The sequence below is a fragment of the Mixophyes fleayi genome, chromosome 3, assembly GCF_038048845.1.
Source record: "Mixophyes fleayi isolate aMixFle1 chromosome 3, aMixFle1.hap1, whole genome shotgun sequence".
NCBI lineage: Eukaryota > Metazoa > Chordata > Amphibia > Anura > Limnodynastidae > Mixophyes > Mixophyes fleayi.
The window spans coordinates 261,014-277,098 of record NC_134404.1 but is presented as its reverse complement, the minus strand read 5'-3'; the positions used below and the strand labels follow the sequence as shown (position 1 = coordinate 277,098).

Below are 16,085 nucleotides of genomic sequence, written 5' to 3'. Positions count from 1 at the left end.
CTGGAAGGTCTTCGGATCTGATAATTTCCAGAATCCTCAACATGTATATTAGTTATTATTAGTAAATATATCAGTTTATTGTTCTTCCATAGAAGTGTCTTCATTATTATTTGGCATAATAGTCATTATTTTAAATCTATTGCAAAACCAGAAGAAATTTTATTAGTGAGAGGTTGGATTAGTGTCTGTCTACCGACCCTCAGATGACCTATGATGGTCTAATGGTGTATGACGAACATGGTGCTAGGAGTCAATAAATAAAGGACAGTCTGGATATAGAGAACAAAGACTTGAGTATGCCAAGTATAAAAACTGACTTTATTAGAGTAGACATAGTTATGAATTAGTAGTGAGGCCTCAAACCCACCAGCAGGTAGGTCAGCACTGAATTATCCCCAGCGATTCAAGAGGGAATACTGGACGTGAGAAGATGGTGATGATCTACAGCGTCGGAATGGTTAATATGCAGAAGTCTCCCTCAGAAAGGAACGTAGAGATGGATGAGAGGGAACATCACGGTCTATCCAGCAGATAAATTAATTTCTGCTCTCGATGCCATGCACGTGGGTGTACTGTTCCGATGGTGGCATCACCACTGGTATGTTCATTGTTTATCTGGAAACCACTGTTGGCAGGACCAGAGGTCATCAGTCTGTTAAATAATAAGTCCTGTCAAGTTATAGAAAAGTCCATATGCAAAGCCCTTCCATATTAGTATGTGTGCAAAATGTTACTGTGTGAGATAAAACATTATCTCCTTGCTCTAGACACAGACAAATTCTAATTAGAGCCATGATTCTACATCTTGGAAGGCGGCAGAAGAGGAACAGAGGTGGGAAAGCTCCACTGAAAATTTTCACCCGAGTTTCATTGACAAGGTTTCAGCTGATAGTCCACAGGCAGTTCTCAGGCTAGATGTGAGCCAGGAGGTCCTTCTAACGTCTCAATCTAATTACATATGGATAAATTAATGTACCAGCACAGGTGGGAATAGAAAGAGCAGACCAAATGACACAGTTGCTTCTGGATTACAGCTCTCTCAGACATCCGCTGAAGACCATCCTTGTGACATATAGGAGCCACAAAGGTGGATTGAGGTGTTCAGACAAGCCTTGTGTTTCTGTCTCTAGAAGAAGCCTGGAAATGTGTACTGAAGTAGAGTAACCACAATGATCACCAGAGTGGCACACATCACAAGGGCCAGCCACACTGGGAACGTTCCTTAAAGAGAGAACATGGAAAAAAAAATTACTAGGCAGAAGAAATCCTCAGCGTGTCTCTTGTTGTCCTGTCCTACAGCTCAGTGCCCCACACATGCTTCATGTCCCGAATACATGGCAGAGACACAGTTCTATAGCATCACTATGGGGAAAGTGGGGGGCATGGAAGGGGGTATAGCCCAACACCATCTCACTGTAGAAAGTGGGGAGGCGGTCCGACGCTCTCCCACTATATCGCTAAGCGCGTGAGACTTATCTCACTATAGCGCAGAGTGGGGGAGGGAGAGAGACTGTCATCCTCCAACTATAGCGCAAGGTGAGGGTGGGAGACTGATACGCTCCCTATAGTGCAGAGGAGGAAGACTGACGCTCTCCCACTACATCCTACCAGTTCTCACTCCTCTCCTCCCATCACAACCCTTTCTTGCTCCGATCAGGCTGTCTCCTTCTATAATAACACCTTTACCACTGCACTTTACTCTGTAATCCCGGCTGTCTTCATTAAACGTCATTGGTCCCCGCCTCAACTTCGGCTCTCCAAACTTATCCGCTATCTTCAAAACTGCTACTGTAGCGTGGAACGGTGCCGCTTACTTCCTTCACTTCAAGCTCATTCTCTCATAGTTCTGCCCTATCATGCTCTACACAGTCCTACTTCAAGGATCTCATTTCCTCCCCGTCCTCCAACCCTCATTGTATCTTTGCCTCTCCCCTCTCAATTTTGCTACCCACTTCACCTCCAAGGAAATCCAAAATGGAGTCCATGACTCAAGCCTTCCCGACTCTCACCTTGCCACTCTCTCTCTCTATTGTCCCTTTCTGCCACATTGGCTCTACGTGGCCTACAGAATTAAATGTAAACTCCTTACCCAACCCCCACAACTCATCTCTACCCTCACTCCTTGCCGCAGCCTCCAGTCTGCCAATGACCGTTATCACACTGATTACCTCATGCCACTCCCGCCTCAAAGTCTTTGTCCTGGCTGCTCCCCAGCTGGGAATTGATCTCCCACACCCTACCAGTTTAGCCTCTACTCTCCAAGGCTTCAAGCATGCTCTTAAAACGCACTTCTTAATTCAAGCCTATCAGCGCTCCTTTGCCTTGACTATTACCTCCTCTCCCTCACTCAGTGCCACTCTATAGGTCTCCCCTTCCAGTTAGAATTCTGCTCATGAGAACTTACATCCTCTTTCCTGGTGTTGTCCTTCTATTATTATAATTACTACTCCGTCACCCTCTGTAACTTCCCTAGCCCAGTCCTACATCACGGTGGACATTACCATCACTCTCACTCACAGTCACGTAAAAAACTTGATCTCCATTACCAAGTTATCTGTGAGGGAATTGTTTAATCAGCATTTCTGTTTTGTTGCTCATGTACTATGTAATGAGTTAAGGATTGTTGCTGCTTGTTTAGCGTATACTACTTGAAGTGTCTTGTACAGCGATGGGGATCTTTTGAGGCTATGAAAAGAAAATATACCATCTCCCTATAGTGCAGAGCGGGGGAGGGAGCGAGACCGACACCCTCTCACTATAGTGCAGAGCGGGGGAGGGAGCGAGACCGACACCCTCTCACTATAGTGCAGAGCGGGGGAGGGAGCGAGACCGACGCCCTCTCACTATAGTGCAGAGCGGGGGAGGGAGCGAGACCGACGCCCTCTCACTATAGTGCAGAGCGGGGGAGGGAGCGAGACCGACACCCTCTCACTATAGTGCAGAGCGGGGGAGGGAGCGAGACCGACGCCCTCTCACTATAGTGCAGAGCGGGGGAGGGAGCGAGACCGACGCCCTCTCACTATAGTGCAGAGCGGGGGAGGGAGCGAGACCGACGCCCTCTCACTATAGTGCAGAGCGGGGGAGGGAGCGAGACCGACACCCTCTCACTATAGTGCAGAGCGGGGGAGGGAGCGAGACCGACACCCTCTCACTATAGTGCAGAGCGGGGGAGGGAGCGAGACCGACGCCCTCTCACTATAGTGCAGAGCGGGGGAGGGAGCGAGACCGACGCCCTCTCACTATAGTGCAGAGCGGGGGAGGGAGCGAGACCGACGCCCTCTCACTATAGTGCAGAGCGGGGGAGGGAGCGAGACCGACGCCCTCTCACTATAGTGCAGAGCGGGGGAGGGAGCGAGACCGACGCCCTCTCACTATAGTGCAGAGCGGGGGAGGGAGCGAGACCGACGCCCTCTCACTATAGTGCAGAGCGGGGGAGGGAGCGAGACCGACGCCCTCTCACTATAGTGCAGAGCGGGGGAGGGAGCGAGACCGACGCCCTCTCACTATAGCGCAGAGCGGGGGAGGGAGCGAGACCGACACCCTCTCACTATAGCGCAGAGCGGGGGAGGGAGCGAGACCGACGCTCTCTCACTATAGCGCAGAGCGGGGGAGGGAGCGAGACTGACGCCCTCTCACTATAGCGCAGAGAGGGGGAGGGAGCGAGACTGACGCTCTCTCACTATAGTGCAGAGCGGGGGAGGGAGCGAGACTGACGCTCTCTCACTATAGTGCAGAGAGGGGGAGGGAGCGAGACTGACGCTCTCTCACTATAGTGCAGAGAGGGGGAGGGAGCGAGACTGACGCTCTCTCACTATAGTGCAGAGCGGGGGAGGGAGCGAGACTGACGCCCTCTCACTATAGCGCAGAGAGGGGGAGGGAGCGAGACTGACGCTCTCTCACTATAGTGCAGAGCGGGGGAGGGAGCGAGACTGACGCTCTCTCACTATAGCGCAGAGCGGGGGAGGGAGCGAGACTGACGCTCTCTCACTATAGCGCAGAGCGGGGGAAGGAGTGAGACTGACGCTCTCTCACTATAGTGCAGAGCGGGGGAGGGAGCGAGACTGACACCATCTCACTATAGTGCAGAGCGGGGGAGGGAGCGAGACTGACGCCCTCTATATAGCAGACTAAGAACACTGGTGAGAGACCATCGCACGCACTATAAGCAGAGGACACCTACGTCTATTGGGCACCACATGCAGTTTACAGCGGCTGTCCACAGCTACACTCAGCATGGCCATCTCGTTGTCGCCCTGCAGAGTCAGTCCTTGCTTTGTGTCAGGAAAGAAAGTGAGGTCCGTTACCACAATGCCGTGTGCTTCTTCCACATAGTACAGCTTCTGTAGGACACGAGAGGAGGAAAAGGAATTAACCAGAGCTGCATCATCTACAACAGCACCCAATGTAACCTTCTATAGTTTCACTACAGATTGCTTCAATAACAATATTATTATTACATGTCGCTGCTTTATTATTCACACTAATGATGGTTCCTAATAGCTTCCTGCAGCACAGTCTCAGGGAACACAAGGAAGTCACAATGTGCGTAGATACCGAGAACTGAAGTGGCACTGTGCAGTATCTCACAGCACCGCAACATCAGCAACACAGGCACCGACACCATCTCTATGTACGCACCCCGACAGTCTACGCAACACCCTGAAATGATCTATACTGGTAGTGACAGCCGTAAATACTGGCAGGGAGTGGTGTGCCACAGCCTCTAGGAGAGAAGTTAGGTATTTAGCTGACAGACTGCAGACAGAGTTAGACATGTGTACAGTAGTGCAGCCAAGTTAAAGATACACAGGTGGAGGACATATGTGTGACAAAATAATAGTATAATGGGATTTAACCGACATGTTTTGAGGTAATTTGAACAGCTGACAGGGTGTGTCTGCAGTGACACTGATCAAGCAGAGCACCCGATGAGAACTCCTTTATAAAGAGCAGGTAGGAGTGACACTTGTCTGTCAAGCTAGGGCTGGGGGAGGAGTGTAAAACATTTAAGCGCGAGTTGTTCATTATGTACGTGTGACCCATGTTGAACAAGTTGGCTGGTGTCTAGGGAGTTGGACTTAGTTAACATGGCGTTAGGGTCACAAGAAAGTGTGTGGAACTTTGTGTTAGAAATTACTTTGCCATTCTGATAATAAGAGAAAAGAACAAAGCAAGAAGTTGTTCGGTTGTGCATCGCCAGAATATATCTTAAATCTCCTAGCTACGCTCACATTACATGAAAAATGAATGGATGCAAAAAAAAAAAAAAAAAAAAAAAAAAAAAAAATCTAAATCTAAAAATGACCACGGAAGATTAATAAAAAGTCCTATTGCACTGTCCAAATCTGCAGCTCCTTTCTTCCAATAATCCACACCTGCTGTGGAGAACATAAAAATAAAAAAAATAAAAAATAAAAAACACGGAAAAAGAGGGCTCATGGTGTAGTATTTCTTTCTTTTTTCTTGGCCTCGCTGGCTCTGTCCTCGCTTGGTTCACCTCTTATATCACCAACCGCTCCTTCTCTGTATCCATTTCTGGTTCATAAGCCTGCCCACCCCCCCCCCCCCCCCCCTCTGTCCTCTCTGTAGCAGCTCCTCAGGGCTCAGTTCTTGGATCTATACTCTTTTCACTCTACACTACCTAACTGGGTGATCTCATCACCTCTCTTGGTCTCCAGTATCACCTTTACACTGATGACATTTAACTCTACCTCTTCTCCTGATCTGTTCCCCCTCGCTCCTCTCTCGTGTATCTGACACCTTTCTGCCATCGCCTCTTGGATGTCTTCACGTTTTCTCAAACCTAACAATCACCAAAACTGAGCTAATCGTCTTCCTTCCTTCTAATTCTTCTTCTCATCTTGATCGCTCTATCACTGCTAACAATACCATCAGCTCATCTGTTCCCCGACTCCGTTGCCTGGGTGTCACCTTCACTCCTCCCTCTCCTTTGCTCTCCACATTCAATCTCTCCCCCAATCCTGTCGCCTCCAACTCCGCAATATCGCCGGCATCCGGCCCTTCCCACTAAGACCATTATCCACGCACTCATCATTTCCCATCTTGACTACTCACTGTTCTTCCCCTCTCCCACCTCAGGTCTATACTTAATGCGGCTGCAAGACTCATCTTCCTCTCCCGCCGTTTTTCTTCTGCCTCCCATTCTGCCTTGCCCTACACTGGCTTCCTCTTCCCTACAGAATCCGCTTCAAGCTTCTCACCCTCACCTACAAGGCCCTCTCCCACCTTACTGCCCCTTTCATCTCCTACCTCCGCTCTACTCACACCCCATCCCACTCTCTGCGATTGGCCAATGACCGCCACCCTCCTCCACTCTGATCACCTCATCTCACTCAAGAGTCCAAGATTACTCCCGGGCTACGCCCCTCCACTGGAACGTCCATCCGACTGTCCCCTAATTTGTGCACCTTTACACGGACACTTAAAAAAAACTCACTTCTTCTTCATAGCCTACCAGCCATCCATTTAACCTGTTCTCCATGCCCGAGTTCCTCACCTCTTTTTTCCCGTCCCGCCTTTCTTGCGATTGATCCCCTCTGACTCCCCATTGTACCTCCTGTCTGTTTCCCCTCCTTTAGTATGTCAGCTCTCACGAGCAGGGCCCTCATCCCTCCTATCTCTCTAGCTATTCTTCTGCTCCATCATCAATGTGGAAGCTGTGCTTGGAGCGTTGAAGTACTGGTATGTTTCGTTTATTGTTTGGGATGTTTTTACCCTGTATGGTCCAATGTCTGTAGTCTGTAAGGTGCTGCAGAAACCTTGTGGCGCCCTATAAATAAAGACTAGTAATAATAATAGTATTTGACAAACCAATAATCCAGCTTCAGAATGAAAGCAGTGTAAGATATCTTATCTGTCCAATACAATCACTGTAGATTCGAGCCCAAGAGGTGCCCAACAGCCTGCAAATGGCAATACAGGATCAGCAGGCCCCGTCCGCTTCCGGTACTATTGTCTGGCTGCTATTCATCATCCTGTTACTCACAGCACTCACACCAATATGGTGCACCGCTGTGCCTGTGTGCAGTGTGAATGGTAACCCTGTCTGCAGACTCCTTGGGATTATACCCATCACTATGCAGGAGATGTGGTAAATAACCAACTTTGTCACAATAAATACACACACATATACATACACAGACACACACATATATACACACACACACACATATATATATATACATACACAGACATATATATATATATACATACACACACACACACACACACACACACACACACAGACACATATATACATACAGACACATATACTGACAGCACCAACCTGAAGGGAAAACGAGATGTAAATGGCCACAGACCCAGTGACTGAGCCCAAACCCAGGAACGTTCCACAATCACTGCACAAATCATAAAGCAGGAATTAGGTATAGAAAGTGAGAGGGAGAGAGGAGAGAGAACACGAGTAAGGGGGACAGGTCAGAGAAATACACAGATGACATCAGTGATCTCACCTCACTGCGAGACACGAGATGACTTCATTACCACATGGCTCAGTGAGTAAAGGCAGACAGCTCAGTCCATCCCACTTGGTTAGGTAACAGGGGGGAGGACGACGTTCCCTCTTATGAGGGATCTGTACGGTGTAGAGTCGGAGGCTGTTTCTCTGATCTGTCCCTTTCCCAAACCTGTAAGAGAAATCTCAGTGATACCAGAGTGCGTCTGACAGTATACGCTGGGCAAATCCCTCACACCCGAGGGTGTACAAAAGAACACCCCGTCCTCTCCCTCCCATCATCATCTATTTATATAACGTCAATAATTCTGCAGCGCTGTACAGAGAACTCGCTCACATTAGTCCCTGGAGCTTTCAATCTAAATTCCCTAACATACACACACAGAGACAGAGAGACGAAGGGCAATTTAATGGCAGCCAATTAACCTACTAGTATGTTTTTCTTTTGGAGTGTGGGAGGAAACCCACGCAAACACGGGGAGAACATACAAACTCCTCACAGATAAGGCCATGGTTGGGAATCAAACTCATGACCCCAGTGCTGTGAGGCAGAAGTGCTAACCACTGAGCCATGGGAACGTGACAGTGTACCCCTCACCTGCAGGCTCGATATCTGTACATTCTATCCGGGATATTCGGCAGATTCTCATTCCAGTGAAGCTCAGATAGCAGCTGATCCGTCTCCCATACACAGCAGCGGAAATCTTGTCCCACTGACACCACCTGCGGAACACGTGCAATCTTTAACAGTTATAGACTCCACTTAATGCACCACAATATACCCCAAATCATGGACAACGCCATTTACCTTATTTGCTGGGCTGACTGCAATGTCTTCTATTTCTCCTTCATGAGCTTTAAAATCAAACAGTTTTTTCATCCCAGGGACCTAGAACATCCAAAGATATAAAAATAGGTAACACAAAAAGGAACTTAGTCCTTATCTGTAGGAACCAGCAATACAGCAGGTATAGGGGTCTCACAGGACAGCCGGGGGATGGATGAGAGTGTTAGTCCTTATCTGTAGGACACAGGAATACAGCAGGTATAGGGGTCTCACAGGACAGCCGGGGGATGGATGACAGTGTTAGTCCTTATCTGTAGGACACAGGAATACAGCAGTTATAGGGGGCTCACAGGACAGCCGGGGGATGGATGACAGTGTTAGTCCTTATCTGTAGGACACAGGCATACAGCAGTTATAGGGGGCTCACAGGACAGCCGGGGGATGGATGAGAGTGTTAGTCCTTATCTGTAGGACACAGGAATACAGCAGGTATAGGGGTCTCACAGGACAGCCGGGGGATGTATGAGAGTGTTAGTCCTTATCTGTAGGACACAGGAATACAGCAGGTATAGAGGTCTCACAGGACAGCCAGGGGATGGATGAGAATGTTAGTCCTTATCTGTAGGACACAGGCATACAGCAGGTATAGGGGTCTCACAGGACGGCCGGGGGATGGAAGAGAGTGTTAGTCCTTATCTGTAGGAACCAGCAATACAGCAGGTATAGGGGGTCTCACAGGACAGCCGGGGGATGGATGAGAGTGTTAGTCCTTATCTGTAGGACACAGGAATACAGCAGGTATAGGGGTCTCACAGGACAGCCGGGGGATGGATGAGAGTGTTAGTCCTTATCTGTAGGACACAGGAATACAGCAGGTATAGGGGTCTCACAGGACAGCCGGGGGATGTATGAGAGTGTTAGTCCTTATCTGTAGGACACAGGAATACAGCAGGTATAGAGGTCTCACAGGACGGCCAGGGGATGGATGAGAATGTTAGTCCTTATCTGTAGGACACAGGAATACAGCAGGTATAGGGGTCTCACAGGACGGCCGGGGGATGGAAGAGAGTGTTAGTCCTTATCTGTAGGACACAGGAATACAGCAGGTATAGGGGTCTCACAGTACAGCCGGGGGAGGGATGACAGTGTTAGTCCTTATCTGTAGGACACAGGAATACAGCAGGTATAGGGGTCTCACAGGACATTACCAATAGGCAGATCATTTCTATAGTCAGACAGAATGACAGATCTTTCATTACAGTGATCTAACATTGTGATTTAGTCCTAAATACAATACACAATGGACTGGGTCAAAAAAGGGACTACAGCAATTTTTGGGCCCTTAACATCGTTTGACATGAGTAGGGTTCACTCTCCATCCACACACAGGAAGAGCACCTGCATTCTTTGGCTAGCAGCCTTCACAAGAGAACATCACTGTCAAGATAACGCCATCGCACTTTTGTGGTGTTCAGATACTTAATCAGCATGCCATACCCTGTAGGGTTAAACACCTAAATACGCTGTGAGCATCATACATCAGAGAAATTATAATTATATATATATATACATACACACACATCCCACCAGTAATGTGGTATGTATGCATGTATGTATGTATGTATGTATGTATGTATGTATGTATGTAGTCATTTTACGAGGGTAGTGAACCATTATAATATCATACTCAATAGCATGTTGACAAACACTCTTTGATAATGTAGTAGTTAATCTGGGCAATCACTCATTCTGAGGGCACCTGGCAGTATATACCCATGGTGGTGGCAGCAACAAGAAGGGTCATACCTCCCACACGCGGATATGGCCATCAGCTCCCCCTGTGAGCAGCTTGGAAGAGTCTTGGCTAAAACACACTGCCTTCTGCAGAGTATCAGCACTATAATCGGTCTGTACCACCTCCACAGTCTGCAGGCTGATCTCTGGCGTTTCATCCTTAATGCCTCCCGTGGTGGTCTCAGTAGTGCTCCTAGACGGCTTCCTCTTCCGCGACCCCCGATCATTGTTTTCTGAGGATGGAAAACATATCAGCTTATTACTGCCTAGCCAAATCACGACAGGGCCCGAAAGCTGAAACACATAGTTGCACGGTTACAGTCACAAAGTGTGTGACACGACACAACTTGTTACAGTCAGCACACATGCGTGACAATAAACACGTGCGAGTGACTGCAGACAGTACACGAGTGACATGAGGCGCGTAGGTGTGGTTACAGACAGTACACGAGTGACATGAAAGCTGTAGGTGTGGTTACAGACAGTACACGAGTGACATGAGGCGTAGGTGTGGTTACAGACAGTACACGAGTGACATGAGAGGCGTAGGTGTGGTTACAGACAGTACACGAGTGACATGAGAGGCATAGGTGTGGTTACAGACAGTACACGAGTGACATGAGAGGTGTAGGTGTGGTTACAGACAGTACACGAGTGACATGAAAGCTGTAGGTGTGGTTACAGACAGGACACGAGTGACATGAGAGGCATAGGTGTGGTTACAGACAGTACACGAGTGACATGAGAGGCATAGGTGTGGTTACAGACAGTACACGAGTGACATGAGAGGCATAGGTGTGGTTACAGACAGTACACGAGTGACATGAGAGGTGTAGGTGTGGTTACAGACAGTACACGAGTGACATGAGAGGTGTAGGTGTGGTTACAGACAGTACACGAGTGACATGAGAGGCGTAGGTGTGGTTACAGACAGTACACGAGTGACATGATAGGCGTAGGTGTGGTTACAGACAGTACACGAGTGACATGAAAGCTGTAGGTGTGGTTACAGACAGTACACGAGTGACATGAAAGCTGTAGGTGTGGTTACAGACAGGACACGAGTGACATGAGAGGCATAGGTGTGGTTACAGACAGTACACGAGTGACATGAGAGGCGTAGGTGTGGTTACAGACAGGACACGAGTGACATGAGAGGCGTAGGTGTGGTTACAGACAGTACACGAGTGACATGAGAGGCGTAGGTGTGGTTACAGACAGTACACGAGTGACATGAGAGGTGTAGGTGTGGTTACAGACAGTACACGAGTGACATGAGAGGTGTAGGTGTGGTTACAGACAGTACACGAGTGACATGAGAGCTGTAGGTGTGGTTACAGACAGTACACGAGTGACATGAGAGCTGTAGGTGTGGTTACAGACAGTACACGAGTGACATGAGAGCTGTAGGTGTGGTTACAGACAGTACACGAGTGACATGAAAGCTGTAGGTGTGGTTACAGACAGGACACGAGTGACATGAGAGGCATAGGTGTGGTTACAGACAGGACACGAGTGACATGAAAGCTGTAGGTGTGGTTACAGACAGGACACGAGTGACATGAGAGGCGTAGGTGTGGTTACAGACAGTACACGAGTGACATGAAAGCTGTAGGTGTGGTTACAGACAGGACACGAGTGACATGAGAGGCTTAGGTGTGGTTACAGACAGGACACGAGTGACATGAGAGGCTTAGGTGTGGTTACAGACAGTACACAAGTGACATGAAAGCTGTAGGTGTGGTTACAGACAGTACACGAGTGACATGAGAGGCGTAGGTGTGGTTACAGACAGGACACGAGTGACATGAAAGCTGTAGGTGTGGTTACAGACAGGACACGAGTGACATGAAAGCTGTAGGTGTGGTTACAGACAGTACACGAGTGACATGAGAGGCGTAGGTGTGGTTACAGACAGTACACGAGTGACATGAGAGGCGTAGGTGTGGTTACAGACAGTACACGAGTGACATGAAAGCTGTAGGTGTGGTTACAGACAGTACACGAGTGACATGAAAGCTGTAGGTGTGGTTACAGACAGGACACGAGTGACATGAGAGGCGTAGGTGTGGTTACAGACAGGACACGAGTGACATGAGAGGCGTAGGTGTGGTTACAGACAGGACACGAGTGACATGAGAGGTGTAGGTGTGGTTACAGACAGTACACGAGTGACATGAGAGGTGTAGGTGTGGTTACAGACAGTACACGAGTGACATGAGAGGTGTAGGTGTGGTTACAGACAGTACACGAGTGACATGAGAGGTGTAGGTGTGGTTACAGACAGTACACGAGTGACATGAGAGGTGTAGGTGTGGTTACAGACAGTACACGAGTGACATGAGAGGCGTAGGTGTGGTTACAGACAGTACACGAGTGACATGAAAGCTGTAGGTGTGGTTACAGACAGTACACGAGTGACATGAGAGGCGTAGGTGTGGTTACAGACAGGACACGAGTGACATGAGAGGTGTAGGTGTGGTTACAGACAGTACACGAGTGACATGAGAGGCGTAGGTGTGGTTACAGACAGTACACGAGTGACATGAGAGGCGTAGGTGTGCATACAGACAGTACACGAGTGACATGAGAGGCGTAGGTGTGCATACAGACAGTACACGAGTGACATGAGAGGCGTAGGTGTGGTTACAGACAGTACACGAGTGACATGAAAGCTGTAGGTGTGGTTACAGACAGTACACGAGTGACATGAAAGGTGTAGGTGTGGTTACAGACAGTACACGAGTGACATGAGAGGCTTAGGTGTGGTTACAGACAGTACACGAGTGACATGAAAGCTGTAGGTGTGGTTACAGACAGGACACGAGTGACATGAAAGCTGTAGGTGTGGTTACAGACAGTACACGAGTGACATGAGAGGCTTAGGTGTGGTTACAGACAGTACACGAGAGACATGAAAGCTGTAGGTGTGGTTACAGACAGTACACGAGAGACATGAAAGCTGTAGGTGTGGTTACAGACAGTACATGACAAATGAAATGTGTTGGATTAGTTACAGTTAATCAATATGAATATAAAAGGAGGTATTTTACCAGTTTTAGCGCTGATGTCCCCGTCAATCCTCTCTTCCTTTGGGTGGTGCTGGTAGCGCAAAATGTTGCATGTTGCGTCCTGACCTGCAGCCAATAGGTCACCTGCTATGGCCAAGTTCATGGTAGCCCTGGTGTCCGTGTCATGTGAGTACAACAGAGATGCGCTGAGCTGGCCGGAGATACGCTCCAGTCGCAGGAAGTGCTGGGTACAGAAATGCCAACAGTCATTCCCCCGCCTGTCACGCGGACACAGACAATAATGAGAACACTTACCAGGGCGTTCTTGATGCCAGTCTTGGACGCCCCACCGCCGCCACCGATGATAACCGTCCCATCCTCACGGTGAAAGCGGACAGTGTACAGAGGGAAAGGAGCACAGTATAAATCAGGGTGACGTCGTCTGCCCATGTTCAGGGGTCACAGAGAGGAGAGATCTGTCTGGACAGTAAATGGTGATAAGTTATCACACAGCCTAACCAGAGACAGCCCACGAGAGACACAGGTGAGACAGCCCACGAGAGACACACAGGTGAGACAGCCCACGAGAGACACACAGGTGAGACAGCCCACGAGAGACACACAGGTGAGACAGCCCACGAGACACACAGGTGAGACAGCCCACGAGACACACAGACGAGACACACAGGTGAGACACACAGGCGAGACAGCCCACGAGAGACACACAGGCGAGACACACAGGCGAGACACACAGGCGAGACACACAGGCGAGACACACAGGCGAGACAGCCCAGGCGAGACAGCCCAGGCGAGACACACAGGCGAGACACACAGGCGAGACAGCCCACGAGAGACACACAGGCGAGACAGCCCACGAGAGACACACAGGCGAGACAGCCCACGAGAGACACACAGGCGAGACACACAGGCGAGACACACAGGCGAGACACACAGGCGAGACACACAGGCGAGACACACAGGCGAGACAGCCCACGAGAGACACACAGGCGAGACAGCCCACGAGAGACACACAGGCGAGACAGCCCACGAGAGACACACAGGCGAGACACACAGGCGAGACACACAGGCGAGACACACAGGCGAGACAGCCCACGAGAGACACACAGGCGACACAGCCCACAAGAGAGACACAGGCGAGACAGCCCACGAGAGACACACAGGCGAGACAGCCCACGAGAGACACACAGGCGAGACACACAGGCGAGACAGCCCACGAGACACACAGGTGAGACTGCCCACGAGAGACACACAGGTGAGACACACAGGCGAGACAGCCCACGAGACACACAGGTGAGACACACAGGCGAGACACACAGGCGAGACACACAGGCGAGACAGCCCACGAGACACACAGGTGAGACACACAGGTGAGACACACAGGCGAGACACACAGGCGAGACAGCCCACGAGACACACAGGCGAGACAGCCCACGAGAGACACACAGGTGAGACACACAGGCGAGACAGCCCACGAGACACACAGGTGAGACACACAGGTGAGACAGCCCACGAGAGACACACAGGTGAGACAGCCCACGAGACACACAGGTGAGACACACAGGTGAGACAGCCCACGAGAGACACACAGGTGAGACAGCCCACGAGACACACAGGTGAGACACACAGGCGAGACAGCCCACGAGACACACAGGTGAGACACACAGGTGAGACAGCCCACGAGAGACACACAGGCGAGACAGCCCACGAGACACACAGGCGAGACAGCCCACGAGACACACAGGTGAGACACACAGGTGAGACAGCCCACGAGAGACACACAGGTGAGACACACAGGTGAGACACACAGGTGAGACAGCCCACGAGACACACAGGTGAGACACACAGGTGAGACAGCCCACGAGACACACAGGTGAGACACACAGGCGAGACAGCCCACGAGACACACAGGTGAGACACACAGGTGAGACAGCCCACGAGACACACAGGTGAGACACACAGGTGAGACACACAGGTGAGACAGCCCACGAGACACACAGGTGAGACACACAGGCGAGACAGCCCACGAGACACACAGGTGAGACACACAGGTGAGACAGCCCACGAGACACACAGGTGAGACACACAGGTGAGACAGCCCACGAGACACACAGGTGAGACACACAGGTGAGACAGCCCACGAGACACACAGGTGAGACACACAGGTGAGACAGCCCACGAGACACACAGGTGAGACACACAGGCGAGACAGCCCACGAGAGACACACAGGCGAGACACACAGGCGAGACACACAGGCGAGACACACAGGCGAGACACACAGGTGAGACACACAGGCGAGACAGCCCACGAGACACACAGGTGAGACACACAGGTGAGACACACAGGCGAGACAGCCCACGAGACACACAGGTGAGACACACAGGTGAGACACACAGGCGAGACAGCCCACGAGAGACACACAGGCGAGACACACAGGTGAGACAGCCCACGAGAGACACACAGGTGAGACACACAGGCGAGACAGCCCACGAGACACACAGGTGAGACACACAGGTGAGACACACAGGCGAGACAGCCCACGAGACACACAGGTGAGACACACAGGTGAGACACACAGGCGAGACAGCCCACGAGAGACACACAGGCGAGACACACAGGTGAGACAGCCCACGAGAGACACACAGGCGAGACACACAGGTGAGACAGCCCACGAGAGACACACAGGTGAGACAGCCCCAGATGAGACAGTCCCGGTGACAGACACAGATTAGACAGTCACACAGATTAGACAGTCACACAGATTAGACAGTCACACAGATTAGACAGCCGCCGTCACCTCCGCTGTCACATTCCGGTTTATCTCATTTACACCATCATCAGGATGTGGTTCCGGACACAAGGACCGCGCATGCGTACAGACTCGCGCCAATACTGCGCATGCCAAGTAGGGGGCATCTCAGCCAACGCGCATGCGCATTCGAGTCTGTGCTGCGTTCTGTTTATACCGGCGGCACTTTC

At 50.3% G+C, this 16,085-nt stretch overlaps 1 protein-coding gene across 3 annotated transcripts; it reads right to left on the bottom strand.

Annotated features, from left to right (window-relative positions):
* Window positions 1–299: 299 nt before the first annotated feature.
* PREB (prolactin regulatory element binding) lies at window positions 300–16,010 on the bottom strand. Of its 3 annotated transcripts, none has more exons than XM_075200991.1 (10): window positions 15,904–16,010; window positions 13,403–13,567; window positions 13,130–13,331; window positions 10,089–10,309; window positions 8,304–8,384; window positions 8,094–8,218; window positions 7,494–7,667; window positions 7,307–7,379; window positions 4,181–4,340; window positions 300–1,221 (listed from the first exon to the last, which is right to left on the bottom strand). In XM_075200991.1, the coding sequence occupies exons 2-10, from the start codon at window positions 13,535–13,537 to the stop codon at window positions 1,127–1,129; spliced, it is 1,266 nt and encodes a 421-aa protein (XP_075057092.1). In that variant the 5' UTR covers window positions 13,538–13,567; window positions 15,904–16,010; the 3' UTR covers window positions 300–1,126. The 3 variants fall into 3 exon arrangements, with proteins under 3 accessions (XP_075057092.1, XP_075057093.1, XP_075057094.1); XM_075200992.1 differs by having other exon boundaries at window positions 13,403–13,563; window positions 15,904–16,009; XM_075200993.1 differs by lacking the exon at window positions 15,904–16,010 and adding an exon at window positions 15,866–15,884.
* Between the last annotated feature and the right edge of the window lie 75 nt (window positions 16,011–16,085).

What these genes read in the sequence shown, in the direction of transcription:
- PREB (XM_075200991.1), bottom strand. Translation starts at nt 13,537, where the DNA reads ATGGGCAGACGACGTCACCCTGATTTATACTGTGCTCCTTTCCCTCTG. An exon ending in CTGGCATCAAGAACGCCCTG is followed by an intron (nt 13,332 to 13,402) that starts GTAAGTGTTCTC and finishes TTCTGTACCCAG; the next exon opens with CACTTCCTGCGACTGGAGCG. An exon ending in TACAGATATCGAGCCTGCAG is followed by an intron (nt 7,668 to 8,093) that starts GTGAGGGGTACA and finishes TTTCTCTTACAG; the next exon opens with GTTTGGGAAAGGGACAGATC.